This window comes from Oncorhynchus kisutch, linkage group LG12 (genome assembly GCF_002021735.2).
Source record: "Oncorhynchus kisutch isolate 150728-3 linkage group LG12, Okis_V2, whole genome shotgun sequence".
Classification (NCBI taxonomy): Eukaryota; Metazoa; Chordata; class Actinopteri; order Salmoniformes; family Salmonidae; genus Oncorhynchus; species Oncorhynchus kisutch.
Window position 1 is genome coordinate 16,984,989 of NC_034185.2, and position 22,797 is coordinate 17,007,785.

Here is a 22,797-nt window from a genome sequence, read left to right on the forward strand (position 1 = left end):
TATCTGCTGTGCTCTTAAAACACACCATAATGAATGTTGGCCATGCGCAGTAGACACCTGCTGTCTGTCGACAAACGGTAGCGGTTCAACATGTAGAATCATCTGGTAATGAATAGAAAATGACGGCCGATGTTCTGTGGTCGGAGGCAACCGGACAGCTACCTGCTGTGCTGCCACTGTTGGTCTGTCTTGTCCTCTAGGTGAAGAGGAGGAAATGGATAGAGCTCTGTCTCTCAGTATGTTATCCTATAACAGGACAAGAAGGAAATAAGTCACAACCATATACCTTACTTCATTGTTTATTCCATGCTGCTGAACGTGCTAAAACTGACAGGGACATCTGAAGCTTTCAAGGCTAATTTGCATCTCTACCTATAGGTTTAACCTGCTTAACTCCTGATGACATACTCTTTGGTGTAGGACTGGATGCATAAAGAACCTCTCTGTCACTAGATGAGACATCAACAGCTCCTTGTACTACACTGGTATTTACGGTGTTGAGGCTGTCCTAATATGGGCACCGTAGATATTGAGAGGTGTTTGTTTCCCTGGAACAGTGAGTGTGTCTATAAACTCATTGCCCCCTCATCTACTCAACAATGCAGTACATCCACAGCAACCGTTAGTGGCAGTGATGTCACTGATATCACAGAAACAACAGTATAGTCCTCCTCCTTCAGTTGCTGTGAAAATGTAGCGTAATTTGCAGTGAATGTATTGCAATAAACTGGTGGTGTGTTGAAATCTGAGATGACTTTTCCTCACATACTGACCTGCTGGAGTCATTTCCTGGGACTGTTTGTCTTTGTGTGTGTGCATGTGTGTGTGTGTGCGCCTGTGTGCGTGTGTTTTCTTGTGCGTGTGTTCACTAATCTATCCTTACAACCAGCTAGCAAGGAAGCATAAGAGATTGTGTAAACTAAGCATCAAATGAAATCAAAGTGCATTTTTCAGTTTGATGTTTTAGTAACAGACTTTTAGGCCATTTTAAAGGAACTTGATCACTGGCTGTGACTCATACTAAACAAATCAAATCAACTAGCACGCCAGTGTGTTTTCTTCTTCTAAGCATTGACATGACACCATCACTCTCCTGGGCTACAGCCCAAATGGCACCCTATTCCCTACATAGTGCACTACTTTCGACTATTGTCCTATGGGTCCTACTCAAAAGTAGTACACTATGTAGGGAATAGGGTGCCATTTGGGAGGCAACCCTGTAGTTATGTTATAAAAAAACACTCCCTGGTGATGTCATGAAGGACTTGTTTCTCTTCCTCCTCTGGTCTGTGGAAAAGGAGGGATGAGAACTAACATCCTTTGAAGGAGGGTGAAGGGTTTCTATGGATGTGACGAAGCTGTGTGTACCCCTTCTCCCCTGGTCTGATGTGACGAGGCTGTGTGTACCCCTTTTCCTCTGGTCTGATGTGACGAGGCTGTGTGTACCCCTTCTCCCCTGGTCTGATGTGACGAGGCTGTGTGTACCCCTTCTCCCCTGGTCTGATGTGACGAGGCTGTGTGTACCCCTTTTCCTCTGGTCTGATGTGACGAGGCTGTGTGTACCCCTTCTCCCCTGGTCTGATGTGACGAGGCTGTGTGTACCCCTTTTCCTCTGGTCTGATGTGACGAGGCTGTGTGTACCCCTTCTCCCCTGGTCTGATGTGACGAGGCTGTGTGTACCCCTTCTCCCCTGGTCTGATGTGACGAGGCTGTGTGTACCCCTTCTCCCCTGGTCTGATGTGACGAGGCTGTGTGTACCCCTTCTCCCCTGGTCTGATGTGACGAGGCTGTGTGTACCCCTTCTCCCCTGGTCTGATGTGACGAGGCTGTGTGTACCCCTTTTCCTCTGGTCTGATGTGACGAGGCTGTGTGTACCCCTTCTCCCCTGGTCTGATGTGACGAGGCTGTGTGTACCCCTTCTCCCCTGGTCTGATGTGACGAGGCTGTGTGTACCCCTTCTCCTCCTCTGGTCTGAATTGACGAGGCTGTGTGTACCCCTTCTCCTCCTCTGGTCTGAATTGACGAGGCTGTGTGTACCCCATCTCCTCTGGTCTGAATTGACGAGGCTGTGTGTACCCCATCTCCTCTGGTCTGATGTGACGAGGCTGTGTGTACCCCATCTCCTCTGGTCTGATGTGACGAGGCTGTGTGTACCCCTTCTCCTCCTCTGGTCTGAATTCAAGAGGCTGTGTGTACCCCTTCTCCTCCTCTGGTCTGAATTGACGAGGCTGTGTGTACCCCATCTCCTCTGGTCTGATGTGACGAGGCTGTGTGTACCCCATCTCCTCTGGTCTGAATTGACGAGGCTGTGTGTACCCCTTCTCCTCCTCTGGTCTGAATTGACGAGGCTGTGTGTACCCCATCTCCTCTGGTCTGAATTGACGAGGCTGTGTGTACCCCATCTCCTCTGGTCTGATGTGACGAGGCTGTGTGTACCCCTTCTCCTCCTCTGGTCTGAATTGACGAGGCTGTGTGTACCCCTTCTCATCCTCTGGTCTGAATTGACGAGGCTGTGTGTACCCCATCTCCTCTGGTCTGATGTGACGAGGCTGTGTGTACCCCATCTCCTCTGGTCTGAAGTGACGAGGCTGTGTGTACCCCATCTCCTCTGGTCTGAAGTGACGAGGCTGTGTGTACCCCTTTTCCTCTGGTCTGAAGTGATGAGGCTGTGTGTACCCCTTCCTTTCCCCTAGTCTGAAGTGTGTATGGCTCGGTGTATGATGGGTGTATTGCTTGGTGTATGGTGTGTGTATGGCTCGGTGTATGGTGTGTATGGCTCGGTTTATGGTGTGTGTATGGCTCGGTGTATGGTGTGTGTATGGCTCGGTTTATGGTGTGTGTCTGGCTCGGTGTATGGTGATATGGCTCGGTGTATTATGTGTGTATTGCTTGGTGTATGGTGTGTGTATGGCTCGGTTTATGGTGTGTGTATGGCTCGGTGTATGGTGATATGGCTCGGTGTATGGTGATATGGCTCGGTGTATTATGTGTGTATGGCTTGGTGTATGGTGTGTGTATGGCTTGGTTTTGGTGTGTGTATGGCTCGGTGTATGGTGATATGGCTTGGTGTATGGTGTGTGTATGGCTTGGTGTATGGTGTGTGTATGGCTTGGTTTATGGTGTGTGTATGGCTTGGTGTATGGTGATATGGCTCGGTGTATGGTGATATGACTCGGTGTATGGTGATATGGCTTGGTGTATGGTGATATGGCTCGGTGTATGGTGATATGGCTTGGTGTATGGTGTGTGTATGGCTTGGTTTATGGTGTGTGTATGGCTTGGTGTGGGTCAGCTGCCTGCCTTGCCTTGCTCTGACATAGCAGTGACTTCTTGAGTCACAAACAAACATGACGACTGATGGCTCAGAAGGAAGAGTGACAGAAGGGAACTGCTATTTGGAGGAGTTGCTAAGAACGGCATGTCTCAGAATCTGAGAAGAAGAAGAAGATGGAAGATGGCTGACTGTTGGTGTCTTTTGAGCCTCAAATCACTCTTTCCTCTTTTGAACATGAATTTATCCCATTGTAAATAAATGACATAGGGATAGCAAAAGTTCTGCAGTCACACACATTAGAGCACACACTTACACACACACATACTCACACAAATGCGTGTGTAAACACACACACACACACACACAAACACAATCGCATCCCTTAAGGGGGCAAGAGGGGCACAGGAAGAGCTCTGTCATTTGAAAAGAATGCCGGCGAGGGTCATAAACAGGTCATGGATTAGAACTAAAACACAAAGTCAAATCACTGGTCTCATAGGGACCCTCTTTATACACATTTAGTCCACCATGCAGTCTGAATTCATCAACAGCATGTTATTAAAACATGATATGTGTCTGGTATTTTTGTCAAGCACTGCATTTTCTCAATGCTACCTCTCAGACTCCTACATACACACAGGACGCATCCCAAATGACACCCTATTCCATACATAGTGCACTATATTTGACCTGAGCCTTATGGGCCCTGATCAAAAGTAGCGCACTAAACAGGGAATAGGATGCCATTGGGACGGAGATACAGTCAGACTCTGCAGCAGTCAGAGTGTGTTTACATATTCTCCACATGTCCAACTGTCTCTAATGATTAGGTAAACTCTGTCTGTCTGTCTGTCTGTCTGTCTGTCTGTCTGTCTGTCTGTCTGTCTGTCTGTCTGTCTGTCTGTCTGTCTGTCTGTCTGTCTGTCTGTCTGTCTGTCTGTCTGTCTGTCTGTCTGTCTGTCTGTCTGTCTGTCTGTCTGTCTGTCTGTCTGTCTGTCTGTCTGTCTGTCTGTCTGTCTGTCTGTCTGTCTGTCTGTCTGTCTGTCTGTCTGTCTGTCTGTCTGTCTGTCTGTCTGTCTGTCTGTCTGTCTGTCTGTCTGTCTGTCTGTCTGTCTGTCTGTCTGTCGTCTGTCTGTCTGTCTGTCTGTCCTGTCTGTCTGTCTGTCTGTCTGTCTGTCTGTCTGTCTGTCTGTCTGTCTGTCTGTCTGTCTGTCTGTCTGTCTGTCTGTCTGTCTGTCTGTCTGTCGTCTGTCTGTCTTCTGTCTGTCTGTCTGTCTGTCTGTCTGTCTGTCTGTTCTGTCTGTCTGTCTGTCTGTCTGTCTGTCTGTCTGTCTTTCTGTCTGTCTGTCTGTTCTGTCTGTCTGTTCCTGTCTGTCTGTCCTGTTCTGTCTGTCTGTCTGTCTGTCGTCTGTCTGTCTGTCTGTCTGTCTGTCTGTCTGTCTGTCTGTCTGTCTGTCTGTCTGTCTGTCTGTCTGTCTGTCTGTCTGTCTGTCTGTCTGTCTGTCTGTCTGTCTGTTCTGTCTGTATGTCTGTCTGTCTGTCTGTCTGTCTGTCTGTCTGTCTGTCTGTCTGTCTGTCTGTCTGTCTGTCTGTCTGTCTGTCTGTCTGTCTGTCTGTCTGTCTGTCTGTCTGTCTGTCTGTCTGTCTGTCTGTCTGTCTGTCTGTCTGTCTGTCTGTCTGTCTGTCTGTCTGTCTGTCTGTCTGTCTGTCTGTCTGTCTGTCTGTCTGTCTGTCTGTCTGTCTGTCTGTCTGTCTGTCTGTCTGTCTGTCTGTCTGTCTGTCTGTCTGTCTGTCTGTCTGTCTGTCTGTCTGTCTGTCTGTCTGTCTGTCTGTCTGTCTGTCTGTCTGTCTGTCTGTCTGTCTGTCTGTCTGTCTGTCTGTCTGTCTGTCTGTCTGTCTGTCTGTCTGTCTGTCTGTCTGTTCTGTCTGTCTGTCTGTCTGTCTGTCTGTCTGTCTGTCTGTCTGTCTGTCTGTCTGTCTGTCTGTCTGTCTGTCTGTCTGTCTGTCTGTCTGTCTGTCTGTCTGTCTGTCTGTCTGTCTGTCTGTCTGTCTGTCTGTCTGTCTGTCTGTCTGTCTGTCTGTCTGTCTGTCTGTCTGTCTGTCTGTCTGTATGTCTGTCTGTCTGTCTGTCTGTCTGTCTGTCTGTCTGTCTGTCTGTCTGTCTGTCTGTCTGTCTGTCTGTTCTGTCTGTCTGTCTGTCTGTCTGTCTGTCTGTCTGTCTGTTCTGTCTGTCTGTCTGTCTGTCTGTCTGTCTGTCTGTCTGTCTGTCTGTCTGTCTGTCTGTCTGTCTGTCTGTCTGTCTGTCTGTCTGTCTGTCTGTCTGTCTGTCTGTCTGTCTGTCTGTCTGTCTGTCTGTCTGTCTGTCTGTCTGTCTGTCTGTCTGTCTGTCTGTCTGTCTGTGTCTGTCTGTCTGTCTGTCTGTCTGTGTCTGTCTGGTCTGTCTGTCTGTCTGTCTGTCTGTCTGTCTGTCTGTCTGTCTGTCTGTCTGTCTGTCTGTCGTCTGTCTGTCTGTCTGTCTGTCTGTCTGTCTGTCTGTCTGTCTGTCTGTCTGTCCTGTCTGTCTGTCTGTCTGTCTGTCTGTCTGTCTGTCTGTCTGTCTGTCTGTCTGTCTGTCTGTCTGTCTGTCTGTCTGTCTGTCTGTCTGTCTGTCTGTCTGTCTGTCTGTCTGTCTGTCTGTCTGTCTGTCTGTCTGTCTGTCTGTCTGTCTGTCTGTCTGTCTGTCTGTCTGTCTGTCTGTCTGTCTGTCTGTCTGTCTGTCTGTCTGTCTGTCTGTCTGTCTGTCTGTCTGTCTGTCTGTCTGTCTGTCTGTCTGTCTGTCTGTCTGTCTGTCTGTCTGTCTGTCTGCAGAACAATGTGTCTCTGAGGGCTGGGTGGGTGGTGTTCTCAGATAGCTGTTCTCTGTATGATTGTGATGTTGTGTGGGTGTTGATTGTTTCAAACTGTTCACATCATCATAGATCTTAAAAGTATACGACTATTTTCTTCAATTTGTACCCTTAAATGAGCCTTGTTCATGGCCCCATTTCAGAGCAGAAGAATGGAATGCACAAACACTCTACCTCTGTTCCACAAAGAGCCACAAAATACACTTTTATCTCTCAGTTGTTGGGCTGTGAAGACTCAGAGCTATGTACCTTCTACAACTACAGAACTTCCTCTGCACAGGAACAAGTGGTTTGTAACTTGGCAACCATATACTCAGGCTATGGTATGCATGGCAAAAACACAATTTTCTCTACCTAGACAATTGGGAGTTTTTGAAATATATATATTATTAGCTTGTTCTGTCATATAGGGCTGAATCCATGAGATCTTGAGGTCTGCATGCGTTACTCGATTTCTCTCACAAATATACTATTGACATGATTTATGCTTAAGTCAGAGTTGCGTGAATGAGAGACACACCTGTCTATATAAGGTCCCACAGTTGACAGTGCATGTCAGAGAAAAAACCAAGCAATGAGGTCGAAGGAATTGTCTGTAGCGCACCAAGACAGGATTGTGTTGAGGCACAGATCTGGGGAAGGGCCCAAAAATGTCTGCAGCATTGAAGGTCCCCAAGAACACAGTGGCCTCCATCATTCTTAAATGGAAGATGTTTGGAACCACCAAGAGACTTCCTAGAGCTGGTCGTGTGGCCAAACTGAGCAATCGGGAGAGAAGCGCCTTGGTCAGGTGACCAAGAATCTGATGGTCACTCTGACAGAGCTCTAGAGTTCCTCTGTGGAGATGGGAGAAAGACAACCGTCTCTGCAGCACTCCACCAATCAGGCCTTTATGGTAGAGTGGACAGACGGAAGCCACTCCTCAGTAAAAGGCACATGACAGCCCGTTTGGAGTTTGCAAAAGGCACCTATAGGACTCTCAGACCATGAGAAACAAGATTCTCTCGTCTGATGAAACCAAGATTTAACTTTTTGGCCTGAGTGCCAAGTGTCACGTCTGGAGGAAACCTGGCACCATCCCTAAGCATGGTGGTGGCAGCATTATGCTGTAGGGATGTTTTTCAGCAGCAGGGACTGGGAGACTAGTCACAGGATCGAGTCAAAGATGAACAGAGCAAATTACAGCGATCGTTGATGAAAACCTGCTCCAGGCGCACAGGACCTCAGACTGGGGCGAAGGTTCACCTTCAAACAGGACAATGACCCTAAGCACACAGCCAAGACAACACACTTAACCCTAATTGCTCATGTAAGCTGCTCTGAATAAGAGCATCTGCAAAATAACTCAAGTGTAAATGTAATGTTCATTTTGCTGCCTCCAACTTTGTTTTGGAGAATTTGGCAGTAGGTCCAACCGGCCTCACAATCACAGACCATGTGTCAGGACCTCCACATCCATCATTTTAACCTGCGGGATCATCTGGGGGGTGCTGAGGAGTATTTCTGTCTGTAATAAAGCCCTTTTGTGGGGAAAAACTCATTCTGATTGACTGGGCCTTTGTGGGTGAGCCTGGCTGCCAAGTGGGTGGCCCTATGCCATCCAAGGTCCACCCATGGATGCACCAATGCCCAGTCATGTGAAATCCATAGATTAGGGCCTAATGTATTCATTTCAATTTCAACTGTAACTCAGTAAAATCTTTGAAACTGTTGCATTTTGCGTTTATATTTTTGTTCAGTATACATTGCTGTAATGGCAATTGAAGACGTTCAAAACAGTGGCCAGACAAAAACAATGTTTTTTTTCCCCCTTTAGAATAACAAAAAAAACTATTTCATAGTCGATACTAATTCAGAGGGGAATGCCTTTACCATCCAAATTAATGAGGCCCTCTGGTTGATGGGGCTGTGGACGTCATGGCAACCTTGTCCCACTTATCTTAACTTCCTGTTGTTCTATGGCATCTATGCTATGTGTTCTAGTGAGGTAACAGATCAGTGAGGTACAGGGAAACAAGCAAATACCTGTTTACCTTTTGTTTCCTATTGGGCTGCCCTGCCCGGAGCCTCTCCTCTCATCCAACACACTGATAGATGTAGCCTTAATGGCTTGTCAAGAGCTATATACTTATATCATCTTAGCAACCAGAACCAAATCAGCTATTTACATTTTAGACTAATACGGGAGTAAAATGGTTGTGTCTGATTCAGGGTTTTAGACGTCTCGTTGAGTGCAACCCCAATTTAACTCAAGGTCTTGTTGTGCGTCAGTTGATAGCTTGATTTCGTGTTGAGGCTCGGGTTTTGTTTAACACAGTCAAATGTGTTCATACAGTGCAACAGCACACCTATTTCCTGGTCTGTTGCAACTTCAGCTGGTTCTGCATTTCCAGTATCTTCTGTGCGAAATGCACACATAGCAGAAAATAGATCCCCCCCTGGCCCCTCACACACTCATCTTAAAGTTAAGACGCTACATGAGCCAGTGCCTGTGAGAGAGGAGGACTCTGCTCCGGATGAACTGATATGGCCTGATCTCATTGAAATCAAATTTGATTTGTCACAGGTGCCAAATACAACAAGTGTAGATTGTACAGTGAAATGCTTACTTACAAGCCTTCCCAATGATGCAGGGTTCAAATAAGGAAAGAAAAATGAAGCTACACGAATGAAGCTAGAGTATATACAGGGAGTAGCAGTACCAGGTCAAAGTGCAGCGTTACGAGGTAGTTGAGGTATTTATTTTATTTTATTTGACTAGGCAAGTCAGTTAAGAACAAATTCTTATTTTCAATGACGGCCTAGGAACAGTGGGTTAACTTGTCAGCTCAGGGATTCGATCTTTCAACCTTTCGGTTACTTGTCCAACGCTCTTACCACTAGGCTACCTTCCACCCCTACAGGTATGTACATGTGGGCAGGCATCCGTCCTAGTCTGAGTCGGATTATTTACCCTCGGTAGAGACTTACTGAGTCAATGGTCTCAGATAATGGCATATGAGTACTGTAGAGATTAGAGGGTGTACGGCAAGACGGGGAGGTGGGGCTCAGCTGTTTAGATGGACTTATGTACCAAAGGCATCCTGTAACGGAACCAGGCCACCGCTGATGCTCAGTCTGCTCTGCTGTGGTTCCTGGGTAGTGAGCCGAGCAGGGGTGGGGTGGAGGATGAGGGTTCAGACATGACCCAGACCTCTCTCTCTCCCAGTCTCCTCAGTGATCTGATCATGTTTAACGTCTTACTAGCGTGGCGGACTGAGTCGTCAGAATCAGAAAATCCTCTTTAGGGTCTGATGAGAGTGTGATAATAGAGTGGAGATTGTGTGTCTGCCAGAGTTAAGCCTGGTTAATAGTGGTTTAACACAGAGGGGATCAGCTGTGCTCACATCGCTGCTTAATTTTTCCCATTTCCCAAATAAAATAAAATAAATACATCAACTACCTCGTAACCCTGCACTTTGACCTGGTACACTCTGTAAGATGTGCTCACCCAATCAACGACTAGGCCACCGGCAAAATTGTAAACGTTACGGGGTAGCAAAAGTATCCCATGACATTTTCACATGCAAATAGCACTTGATTTATATGATATATCTGTGGTGCTCATTCCTTATGTGAGTCGAAGAATCAAACAATTGCTTATCTTTGTGGCAATTATGTGGATTACAGATAGTACTGCAGTACTACGAAGTTGGCTTTTTTTATGCCTCTAACATACAACAAGATAATGTCATGATGCATCATGTGATCAGGCAGCCCACTGGGTGCACACTAGTTGAATCAACATTGTTTCCACGTCATTTCAATGAAATGACGTTGAACCAACGTGGAATAGGCATGAACTTAAAATCAAATCAAAATCAAATCAAATTTTATTGGTCACATACACATGGTTAGCAGATGTTATTGCGAGTGTAGTGAAATGCTTGTGCTTCTAGTTCCGACAGTGCAGCAGTATCTAACAGGTAATCTAACAATTGACATATGTGCCCAGTGGGAGACCTCCACTCATGGGGCTGATAGGGAAATAGAAATCTCAGGATATATCTATCGCCCCAAGATCATAATCTTTTATTTTTATGATATTGAATCATGATGAGATTTACTTCATCCTAAAGTATAACATGAGATGACCCTATGTCTGACATAAAATACATGGGGACATATCACGTTGAGGGATCAACCATAAACAGTCATCCACCCTGTGGCACATCACATTTACATTATTCCATGCAGGCTCCATCCAATAGGAGACCTAAATACTTCATTCTGATAGAATAGACAGAGGACATCTCACTTCCTTGTTTGCCTTGCTCAGTTTAGTTTGATTTGCATGTACATTATCTCTGTTACAGATTTCGGGGTCAGATTAACGTTCTGATTCTAACTCCTACAGATACTGTGTCCTGTCCCCTGGGTGGATGGCTCAGTGTCCGTTGCTGATGAGTCGATAAAGTTTGGACTGTAATATAAATGACACTGCCTTTTTACTATTAGCAGAGTTCAACAAGCAGTTGACCTCTATAGACACAAAGTATTGTCTCTTGACATACACAGGACTGTGTGGTTTTGTCTTCATGGGCTACTGCTTAACTGATGACTGCATCTGAATATTTTATGTGTTATTTGTGGTCACCGTGCCTTTTAGTAGTTCAGTGTGTCAAGTGGTGGGTTATTGCTTCTGGGGGGCGTCTGTATGCTGTTGGGTTGAACTGGGCTGGTTGGCTTGTGGTGCGGTGTATTTTAGTATGTCAGTCAATCAGTCAATATGGCACATTGTTTGGGATTCCCTGTGTGTTATGGTCAGTTGGGAGTCATATTGTTTGGGTTGGGGATGTGTTATGGTCTTGTCAGTTGGGTGTCATATTGTTTGGGCTGTACTGTATCTGCAGCTGTAGGAGGACAGATGGCTAAAGGCAGCAAGGTCTCAATGACAGGACCTCATCATAATTCATGACTAGAGGAGATTCATCTCTGCAGCTCCTAATGAGAGCTGTGCAGCTACCAGTCCGGAGCCTGTGGGTTCAATTTCCTGCTGTCACTCGCTCTGTGCTGTGCTGGCTGCTGCACACACACTCCATGCAAACTGCACACACACTCCATGCAAACTGCAAACACACTCCATGCAAACTGCGCTTCACTCGTTTCCTGCTAGTAGTGTAGGTCTACAAGGGCCCCATCCACAATCCCTTCTCAGAAAAAAAACATTGCTCTATATGCCTTAACTAAAAATAACTTTTAATTGAGAATCCCAGGCCTGAGTTATACATACTATCAGTTATTGGAAGCACTGCACTGTGACATATTGTGTAAACTAAACATATCTGTAATACTTCTCCTCCTCCTCCCAGTTCCCAGAGTGTGGATTCTTTGGCATGTACGACAAGATCCTTCTGTTCCGCCATGATCTAACTTCAGAGAACATCCTGCAGCGACTGACGTCAGCGGAGGACATCCATGAGGGAGACCTGATCGAGGTGGTCCTCTCCGGTGAGACCTGGAAAAGGGTTGGAGATACTCCATGTCACAAGAAATGAGGTTGATATCGAGAGATGAGGTTGATATTGAGAGATGAGGTTGATATTGAGAGATGAGGTTGATACCAAGAGATGAAGCAGATTAATGCAGGGTAGTAACATTGTGAGTTGCGATTATGGTTTGTTGTTTAGCTAGCTAGCTACACGTCTAAATAAAAGACTCCTCTATACAAGTAACCATTTCAATAGAATGTTCATGATATCACTGCGACAACTGTCAATAGACGGAGATGGTAAATTCTGGCTATCTACTCTTTCAGAGCACTCTCTTCTGATTGTGCCATAATAACAGAATCAATTTATCAATTTAATCAATCAACACCCGTTGAATATGGCCAGTGTCAGTAAACGTTGGCAAAAAAAGCATAATTAAATTGTTGCCAGGAGCACAGTTACTGTCACCTACTTTCTGGATAACATGAAAACAGCCTAACCAGCTCTGCTACGGTGAGTAAAATGGTCAGAGTTCTCTCATTTGTGTCTGGAAGTAGCTAGCAAGCTAGCCAACGTTAGCTTGGGTGCTTGATTGCTGTGGTTAGGGTCAGAACGCTCGGATCAACCATACTCCTCGGCTAGAGTGTCCAGTGTGCAGAATGCTCCGAGAGCGAAACGCTCTGAATTTATGAACCGGTCGATCTGACAACGCTCTGAGCACACTCTGGCACTCCAGATTTAATTTATGAACCGGTCGATCTGACAACGCTCTGAGCACACTCTGGCACTCCAGATTTAATTTATGAACCGGTCGATCTGACAACGCTCTGAGCACACTCTGGCACTCCAGATTTAATTTATGAACCGGTCGATCTGACAACGCTCTGAGCACACTCTGGCACTCCAGATTTAATTTATGAACCGGTCGATCTGACAACGCTCTGAGCACACTCTGGCACTCCAGATTTAATTTATGAACCGGTCGATCTGACAACGCTCTGAGCACACTCTGGCACTCCAGATTTAATTTATGAACCGGTCGATCTGACAACGCTCTGAGCACACTCTGGCACTCCAGATTAAATGTTTTAACCGGTCGATCTGACAATGCTCTGAGCACACTCTGGCACTCCAGATTTAATTTATGAACCGGTCGATCTGACAACGCTCTGAGCACACTCTGGCACTCCAGATTTAATTTATGAACCGGTCGATCTGACAACTCTCTGAGCACACTCTGGCACTCCAGATTTAATTTATGAACCGGTCGATCTGACAACGCTCTGAGCACACTCTGGCACTCCAGATTTCATTTATGAACCGGTCGATCTGATAACGCTCTGAGCACACTCTGGCACTCCAGATTTAATTTATGAACCGGTCGATCTGACAACGCTCTGAGCACACTCTGGCACTCCAGATTTCATTTATGAACCGGTCGATCTGACAACGCTCTGAGCACACTCTGGCACTCCAGATTACATTTTTTAACCGGTCGATCTGACAATGCTCTGAGCACACTCTGGCACTCCAGATTTAATTTATGAACCGGTCGATCTGACAACGCTCTGAGCACACTCTGGCACTCCAGATTTAATTTATGAACAGGTCGATCTGACAACGCTCTGAGCACACTCTGGCACTCCAGATTTAATTTATGAACCGGTCGATCTGACAACGCTCTGAGCACACTCTGGCACTCCAGATTTAATTTATGAATGCAAGCGTAGTATAAACCAGCCTTTAGTCTTGACATTTTTGGTTGTTCAGTACATGGCCTCACATGTGAATCCTCAAAGAGATGGGTGGGGCTAAGGATAAAGAGGGTGTGAACGATGCTGTATGGGTTTAGACAAAGAAGTGCTCACCCGTAGGTGTACCAAAACATTCAAGGGCCATTTTCTCAAAAGGGATGTTACAAGTCTTTTAACTTTCAAAGCAGATTTACTTTCCCATTGTTCCTCAACTGTAGTGTATTATATACCGTTTTCTAGCTCTGAGTCTCTACTGAATTTTTTTTTCAAACACTATTTAAAATGTTGCTACATAAGAGTGAATCGAGCCAGACCGTCACATTTAGGATGTGCCACATTATAGGTACAGGGATCTCTTTGTTTACCCTGTAACACCCCAGTGTTTCAGATCTCTCCAGATCTCTCCTGTGTAGCTACTATTTTGTCCATATGCCCACCCCCCATGTCTCTCCTATGCATCCCCTTCAGTATTCATCCCCTATGTCAACCTATGATAACCCCACAACATTTTCGGTGGCATATTCCCTTTCAATGGCAGTGCCTTGTGGTCTGTTGTTGATCATCCTAGGTGTGAAACTCAACCAACACCTGAACAGCTACACACCCCAGAGTAGTATTAATGTAGAATTCCAACACACAAGATGAAATGTATGAACTCACAGCCCAACCACACAAGACTCAACCCCAGACCACTTCCTGATCCTCTCTGCTTGTTTTTGGTGCAGCACGGCCCCACAGTCAGTGCAGATGTAGTGTTGATTAAGTTTTAGTCTGACTGTTCTATACGTTTCTCCATCGCCTGCTACTCTGTGTGCTCAGGATAAAAGACTAAAATGTTGTGTTTTTCCCTCTCTGGCTTTGCCCAGACAGGGCTGCTGAGTTCAGCTCGGTTCAGATCCCTGTCACCTTCTTTGTTCTGCTCTATTCTGCCCTGTTCTGTTTTGCCTTATTCTGCCCTGTTCTGCTCTGTTCAGTTCTGATCTGTTCTGCCCTGTTCTGCTCTGTTCAGTTCTGACCTGTTCTGCTCTGTTCAGTTCTGACCTGTTCTGCCCTGCTCTGCTCTGTTCTACTCTGCTCTGCTCTGTTCTGCCCTGTTAGCCTCTGTTCTGGTCTGCCCTGGTCTGCCCTGTTCTGCCATGTTCTACTCTATTCTGTTCTGTTGTAATGTGTTCTGATCTACTCTGCTCTGTTGTGTTCTGCTCTGTTCTGCCCTGTTCTACTCTGTTCTAATGTGTTCTACTCTGTTTTTCCCTGTTCTACTCTGTTATGTTCTGCTCTGTTCTGCAAGGTCTAAGCTGGTGTCTCTCAGAGACCGTGGCAGATTACTCTTGACTCCCAATTTCAAAGCCATGCCATTTATATTTCTGCAGTTGCTGATTCTCCGTGATTGATGAGGACGTTGATCCTGACCTGATTAATGTTGCTCATGCACTTTCACATCTATCCCCACCTAGTAATTGTTAGATTAAGGATAGGATAAGACTATTATTATCATGTATAGTCTTATGAATACATTTTAGGCACCTAACCTGTGTGTCATTTAGAAAACCAATAGCAGAGCAGTGTGTTTTTTTCTGAGTGCAGAATGCTCTCATCTCTCCTCTGAAGTGAATAATTGCCCTTTCAGAACGCTGTCTGGTTTGTTGTGTACTCACTGAGAATGCAGTTGCTATGGCGCTGTTTTTCATTTCAACCACTTGGCCTTCATGTTCGCCTATTGATAAAAAGACAGAGAGGGGTTTATGAACAGTAAATCTATTTTCTTTGAAAACGGACATGAAATTAAGGGTTGGACTGAGCAAAGAGCAAAGGTGGCTAGACTTCAGAGAGAAAGAAGCCAATTTGTGCCCTCAGAGAAATGTCCAACAGGGAGAGAACAGGCATGTCACTCAACAGTTCTCAATGTAACTACATTAAAGTGACTCATGAATACCCCAATTAACTATGTCTACGTCCCAAATGGCACCCTATTCTCTATATAGTGCACTACTTTTGATCAGGACCCATACTACAGTTAAAGTCGGAAGTTTACATACACCTTAGCCAAATACGGCAGTTTTTCACAATTCCTAGCATTTAATCCTAGTAAAATTCCCTGTCTTAAGTCAGTTAGGATCACCACTTTATTTTTAAGAATGTGAAATGTCAGAATAATAGTAGAGAGAATTATTTATTTCAGCTTTTATTTCCTTCATCACATTCCCAGTGGGTCAGAAGTTTACAAACACTCAATTAGTATTTGGTAGCATTGCCTTTAAATTGTTTAACTTGGGTCAAACGTTTCGGGTAGCCTTCCACAAGCTTCCCACAATAAGTTTGGTGAATTTTGGCCCATTCCTTTTGACAGAGCTGGTGAAACTGAGTCAGGTTTGTAGGCCTCCTTTCTTGCACACACTTTTTCTATAGGATTGAGGTCAAGGCTTTGTGATGGCCACTCCAATACCTTGACTTTGTTGTCCTTAAGCCATTTTGCCACATCTTTGGAAGTATGCTTGGGGTCATTGTCCATTTGGAAGACCCATTTGCGACCAAGCTTTAACTGATGTCTTGAGATGTTGCTTCAATATATCTACATAATTTTCCTCCTCATGATGCCATCTATTTTGTGAAGTGCACCAGTCCCTCCTGCAGCAAGCACCCCCACAACATGATGCTGCCACCCCTGTGCTTCACGGTTGGGATGGTGTTCCCCCTTTTTCCTCCAAACATAACGATGGTCATTATGGCCAAACAGTTCTATTTTTGTTTCATCAGACCAGAGGACATTTCTTCAAAAAGTACGATCTTTGTCCCCATATGCAGTTGCAAACCGTAGTCTGGCTTTTTTATGGTGGATTTGGAGCAGTGGCTTCTTCCTTGCTGAGCGGTCTTTCAGGTTATGTCGATATTGGACTTGTTTTACTGTGGATATAGATTATTTTGTACCTGTTTCCTCCAGCATCTTCACAAGGTCATTTGCTGTTGTTCTGGGATTGATTTGCACTTTTCGCACCAAAGTACATTAATCTCTAGGAGACAGAACTCGCCTCCTTCCTGAGCGGTATGACGGCTGTGTGGTCCCATGGTGTTTATACTTGCGTACTATTGTTTGTACAGATGAACGTGGTACCCTGTTTGGAAATTGCTCCCAAGGATGAGCCAGACTTGTGGAGGTCTACAATTTTTCTTCTGAGGTCTTGGCTGATTTATTTAGATTTTCCCATGATGTCAAGCAAAGAGGCACTGAGTTTGAAGGTAGGCCTTGAAATACACCCACAGGTACACCTCCAATTGACGTCAATTTGCCTATTTGAAGCTTCTAAAGCCGTGACATCATTTTCTGGAATTTTCCAAGCTGTTTAAAGGCACAGTCAACTTAGTGTACGTAAACTTTTGACCCACTCATATGTCTGAATAGTAACACAACCACAAAGGCACAATGTTCAAGTCAACCATATTGACCGTCAGGCAGTAGGTTACATCCTGGATGTCGATAAATGGTGATTCAATATGTAGCTAGAGTCGTCAGAAAAGTAACAGAATATGACGGGGGAGACGTTTTGTGGTCAGAGGCGATAGGACGGCCACCCATTCATCATCTGGGTCTGTTTTGTACTTGACATGCATCTGAAAGGAATTAACAACACTCTGAATCAGAATGACAGTTGAAAAATAATAACATCATGACAGTCTTGTAGGATTGGGGTGATTTCTACTGGCTTTCTGCTAAAGGATTGGCCCACTTCATTTCAAACATTCTAATGGTTTGATCATGACTCATCACAATCCATTTCCTCTGGTATTCATGTCCATGCTTGTCTCGCCTCTTTGTTAATGTTGTTTTTCTTGCAGTACACTAACCCAGTGTGTGTTTGTGTCTCAGCTCTAGCCACTGTCGAGGACTTCCAGATCCGGCCCCATGCCTTGTATGTGCACTCCTACAAGGCGCCGGCCTTCTGTGATGACTGTGGGGAGATGCTGTGGGGCCTGGTCCGACAGGGCCTCAAATGTGAAGGTATGTCTGGACCCTGCCCCAGTGCCCCCTCAGCCCAGAGCTACTGATCCCAGTCACGTCACTCCTGACCTAGGTTTCACCTCAAATCAAACTCCTGTCTCACATAGGCCCGAATCAAAGCCTGTTGAAGTTTTCATCATATGTAACCTGATAGAAGAGTAAAACAGCACTGAACATTCACCTGGATACAGGTCATTCACATGACCTACACTATACACTATAAGTCTGAGAGAGAGAGAGAGAGAGACATGCATGTATGGTTTCTAAGTACTGTGCCTCCTCTATAGGGTGTGGGCTGAACTACCACAAGCGCTGCGCCTTTAAGATCCCTAACAACTGTAGCGGGGTGAGAAAGAGACGGCTGTCCAACGTGTCCCTGCCTGGAGCCGTGCTGTCCGTCCCCCGCCCAGCCCCCATCGAACATGTCCCTGTTTCCCAGGAAGAGGTAGGGAGACACTCTCTGTCCTTGTCCCAAATAGGACTCTGTTCCCTATTTAGTGCCCATGGGGCTCTGGTCAAAAGCAGTGCACTATGTAGTGAGTACACACGTGGACGAACACACACATACACATACATTCCGTATGCAGGCAGGCACTCAGTCAGGCTGGCCAATTAGTGGTTGGGAGCCTAAAGAGAGTGTTTATGTCAAAACGCTGTGTATACATACCAAAACCCAGGGACCATTTTACTGAAGAAACAAGGCTCTTCATGTTAATCACTTTCATAAAGTCATTTCAGCCCCTCCTAATGCAGTATTGTACCGTCTAAACAAAGGATTATTTGTGATATTATTAACTTAATCCACTTCTCACTCATTCAATATATAACATTATATATTAAATAACATAATGCTAAAAACAAATACTCTTGATTATTTTCCTTCCCACGCAATTTGTGTCTCAAAATATTTAAGTAGTGTGCACTTTTGTTCTGGTCAGTTAAGTTGATGTTGTGATGTTTAAAATGACCACCAAGATGTGAAATAGCTTTTTAACAAATGTGCCTACAGTGTTGTGGAAGCTACTCTGAAAATATAGTTTACCAAGCTACCAATTACTGGAAGAAATTAAGCTACACAAAGCTACCCTTAAGAAAAATATAGTTTACTTCACTAAAGTTACTATGAAAAAGTAGTTCATTACACCCCAAACCACTTTGTGAAAAATTATCATATCTAAATCTAAAATGTCATAGACTACAAATTGCAAGAACAGATCTCTCTGGAGTCAGGTGATAACAGGATGTGTTCTTTAGCTTATTAACCATAGTGAGATTTAGGCAGGTCTGATGCTGAAAAAGAAAGGAAATTCTTGCCTACTTCACCCATATTTTATTTTAGCAAAAAAAGTTGTGTGTAGTTCCAGTAGTTAGCTACACCACCACATGTCAATAAGTAATGAAGTTCTGAAAACACTACCAAGATTTGAATTTAGTTCAACTACCACCAAACTACTGCACAATCTAAAAAAAATTCTAGTCAAATTACATTTAGTTCACTACTCCAACACTGTGTACCTAGCTATGTATGAACTTGTGATTAGACAATTATTACAAATAAGATACAGTAAAGGTGATACAGCATGGTTGACTCTGCTCTGCTACCTCCCAGTCAAGTCAGACCGGCAGCATGGTTGACTCTGCTCTGCTACCTCCCAGTCAAGACAGACCAGCAGCATGGTTGACTCTGCTCTGCTACCTCCCAGTCAAGACAGACCAGCAGCATGGTTGACTCTGCTCTGCTACCTCCCAGTCAAGTCAGACCGGCAGCATGGTTGACTCTGATCTGCTACCTCCCAGTCAAGTCAGACCGGCAGCATGGTTGACTCTGCTCTGCTACCTCCCAGTCAAGTCAGACCGGCAGCATGGTTGACTCTGCTCTGCTACCTCCCAGTCAAGACAGACCAGCAGCATGGTTGACTCTGCTCTGCTGCCTCCCAGTCAAGTCAGACCGGCAGCATGGTTGACTCTGCTCTGCTACCTCCCAGTCAAGACAGACCGGCAGCATGGTTGACTCTGCTCTGCTGCCTCCCAGTCAAGACAGACCAGCAGCATGGTTGACTCTGCTCTGCTACCTCCCAGTCAAGACAGACCAGCAGCATGGTTGACTCTGCTCTGCTGCCTCCCAGTCAAGACAGACCAGCAGCATGGTTGACTCTGCTCTGCTGCCTCCCAGTCAAGACAGACCGGCAGCATGGTTGACTCTGCTCTGCTACCTCCCAGTCAAGACAGACCGGCAGCATGGTTGACTCTGCTCTGCTACCTCCCAGTCAAGACAGACCAGCAGCATGGTTGACTCTGCTCTGCTACCTCCCAGTCAAGTCAGACCGGCAGCATGGTTGACTCTGCTCTGCTACCTCCCAGTCAAGACAGACCAGCAGCATGGTTGACTCTGCTCTGCTACCTCCCAGTCAAGACAGACCAGCAGCATGGTTGACTCTGCTCTGCTGCCTCCCAGTCAAGACAGACCAGCAGCATGGTTGACTCTGCTCTGCTGCCTCCCAGTCAAGACAGACCGGCAGCATGGTTGACTCTGCTCTGCTACCTCCCAGTCAAGACAGACCGGCAGCATGGTTGACTCTGCTCTGCTACCTCCCAGTCAAGACAGACCAGCAGCATGGTTGACTCTGCTCTGCTACCTCCCAGTCAAGTCAGACCGGCAGCATGGTTGACTCTGCTCTGCTACCTCCCAGTCAAGTCAGACCGGCAGCATGGTTGACTCTGCTCTGCTACCTCCCAGTCAAGTCAGACCGGCAGCATGGTTGACTCTGCTCTGCTACCTCCCAGTCAAGTCAGACCGGCAGCATGGTTGACTCTGCTCTGCTACCTCCCAGTCAAGACAGACCAGCAGCATGGTTGACTCTGCTCTGCTGCCTCCCAGTCAAGACAGACCGGCAGCATGGTTGACTCTGCTCTGCTGCCTCCCAGTCAAGACAGACCAGCAGCATGGTTGACTCTGCTCTGCTGCCTCCCAGTCAAGACAGACCGGCAGCATGGTTGACTCTGCTTGGCTGCCTCCCAGTCAAGACAGACCAACATCATGGTTGACTCTGCTCTGCGCCCACCCAGTCAAGACAGACCAGCAGCATGGTTGACTCTGCTCTACTGCCTCCCAGTCAAGACAGACCAGCAGCATGGTTGACTCTGCTCTGCGCCCACCCAGTCAAGACAGACCAGCAGCATGGTTGACTCTGCTCTGCTGCCTCCCAGTCAAGGCAGACCAGCAGCATGGTTGACTCTGCTCTGCTGCCTCCCAGTCAAGGCAGATGAAACAAAGCCTTTTCATAAGCTCTGTTCATCGTCACCCAATGAAATCTCTTATTTTTTGTTTTACACCGGCTACTTCTCTCCTGCCTGTGTGTCCAGTACCTTTCTAAAGAAGTGGTGACTGAAAATACTGTACAATAAAATCTGTGTGAGATGTTATTCAGAACATTACAGTCTGTAGAGATGATACAACATAAAATACACAGTATGGTAATGTCTGGAATGTTTTTCCTATTTTTTTAACAAATGTACTATTTCTTTCTCTTGTGCTATCTGTTATCTTTTCCTTCCCTTTCCCCGTTGTGCTACCTCCCCCTATCCCCTACCCTCTCTCGGTCTGTCTCTTCTCTTCTCTTCTTCCTCTGTCTCTATCTGTCTCTCATCCCCTCAGCAGCGCCCTCTCCAGGGGGCAGGGAAGGGTAACAGCCTGTTGAGCGGCAGGCCTATCTGGATGGAGAAGATGGTGCTGGGAAGGGTCAAGGTGCCTCACACCTTCTCAGTGCACACCTACACCAGACCAACCATCTGCCAGTTCTGTAAACGCCTGCTGAAAGGCCTGTTCCGCCAGGGCATGCAGTGCAAAGGTGAGGCACTCCAAACACTGGAATTATGTTGTTTAGCTAGAGGGATCCTGAGTGGCACAGCGATCTAAGGCACTGCATTGCAGTGCTAGAGGTGTCACTACAGACCCGGGTTCGATCCCGGGCTGTGTCACAACCGGCCGTGATTGGGAGTCCCATAGGGCGGCGCACAATTGGCCCAGCATCGTCTGGGTTACGGGAGGGTTTGGCCGGGGTAGGCCATCATTTTAAATAAGAATTTGCTCTTAACTGCCTAGTTAAATAAAGGTTCAATAAAATATATAATCTAATTCAAATGATTAACAGTAGATGTAAGATCTTAATGTGACTATGATGTGCATAGATACAGTGGGGCAAAAACGTATTTAGTCAGCCACCAATTGTGCAAGTTCTCCCACTTAAAAAGATGAGAGAGGCCTGATATTTTCATCCTAGGTACACTTCAACTATGACAGACAAAATGAGAAGAAAATAAATCCAGAAAATCACATTGTAGGATTTGTAATGAATTTATTTGCAAATTATGGTGGAAAATAAGTATTTGGTCACCTACAAACAAGCAAGATTTCTGGCTCTCACAGACCTGTAACTTCTTCTTTAAGAGGCTCCTCTGTCCTCCACTCGTTACCTGTATTAATGGCACCTGTTTGAACTTGTTATCAGTATAAAAGACACCTGTCCACAACCTCAAACAGTCACACTCCAAACTCCACTATGGCCAAGACCAAAGAGCTGTCAAAGGACACCAGAAACAAAATTGTAGACCTGCACCAGGCTGGGAAGACTGAATCTGCAATAGGTAAGCAGCTCGGTTTGAAGAAATCAACTGTGGGAGCAATTATTAGGAAATGGAAGACAAACAAGACCACTGATAATCTCCCTCGATCTGGGGCTCCACGCAGTATCTCACCCAGTGGGGTCAAAATGATCACAAGAACGGTGAGCAAAAATCCCAGAACCACATGGGGGGACCTAGTGAATGACCTGCAGAGAGCTGGGACCAAAGTTACAAAGCATACCATCAGTAACACACTATGCCGCCAGGGACTCAAATCCTGCAGTGCCAGACGTGTCCCCCTGCTTAAGCCAGTACATGTCCAGGCCCATCTGAAGTTTGCTAGAGAGCATTTGGATGATCCAGAAGAAGATTGGGAGAATGTCATATGGTCAGATGAAACCAAAATATAACTTTTTGGTAAAAACTCAACTCGTTGTGTTTGGAGGACAAAGAATGCTGGGTTGCATCCAAAGAACACCATACCTACTGTGAAGCATGGAGGTGGAAACATCATGCTTTGGGGCTGTTTTTCTGCAAAGGGACCAGGACGACTGATCCGTGTAAAGGAAAGAATGAATGGGGCCATGTATCGTGAGATTTGGAGTGAAAACCTCCTTCCATCAGCAAGGGCATTGAGGATGAAACGTGGCTGGGTCTTTCAGCATGACAATGATCCCAAACACACTGCCCGGGCAACGAAGGAGTGGCTTCATAAGAAGCATTTCAAGGTCCTGGAGTGGCCTAGCCAGTCTCCAGATCTCAACCCCATAGAAAGTCTTTGGAGGGAGTTGAAAGT

General features: G+C 45.9%; 1 protein-coding gene across 2 annotated transcripts in view; it reads left to right on the plus strand.

The window, feature by feature from the left end:
- LOC109900610 (serine/threonine-protein kinase D3-like) overlaps nucleotides 1-22,797 on the plus strand; it is a 61,689-nt gene that overhangs the window by 23,052 nt on the left and 15,840 nt on the right. The window contains exons 3-6 of one of the 2 annotated variants that reach the window (XM_031837000.1): nucleotides 11,511-11,649; nucleotides 17,247-17,378; nucleotides 17,666-17,823; nucleotides 21,037-21,226. In XM_031837000.1, the coding sequence (XP_031692860.1) occupies nucleotides 11,511-11,649; nucleotides 17,247-17,378; nucleotides 17,666-17,823; nucleotides 21,037-21,226 (619 nt within the window). Of the gene's footprint in view, nucleotides 1-11,510; nucleotides 11,650-17,246; nucleotides 17,379-17,665; nucleotides 17,824-21,033; nucleotides 21,227-22,797 lie in introns of both variants that reach the window. The other variant, XM_031836999.1, reaches the window with a different exon arrangement.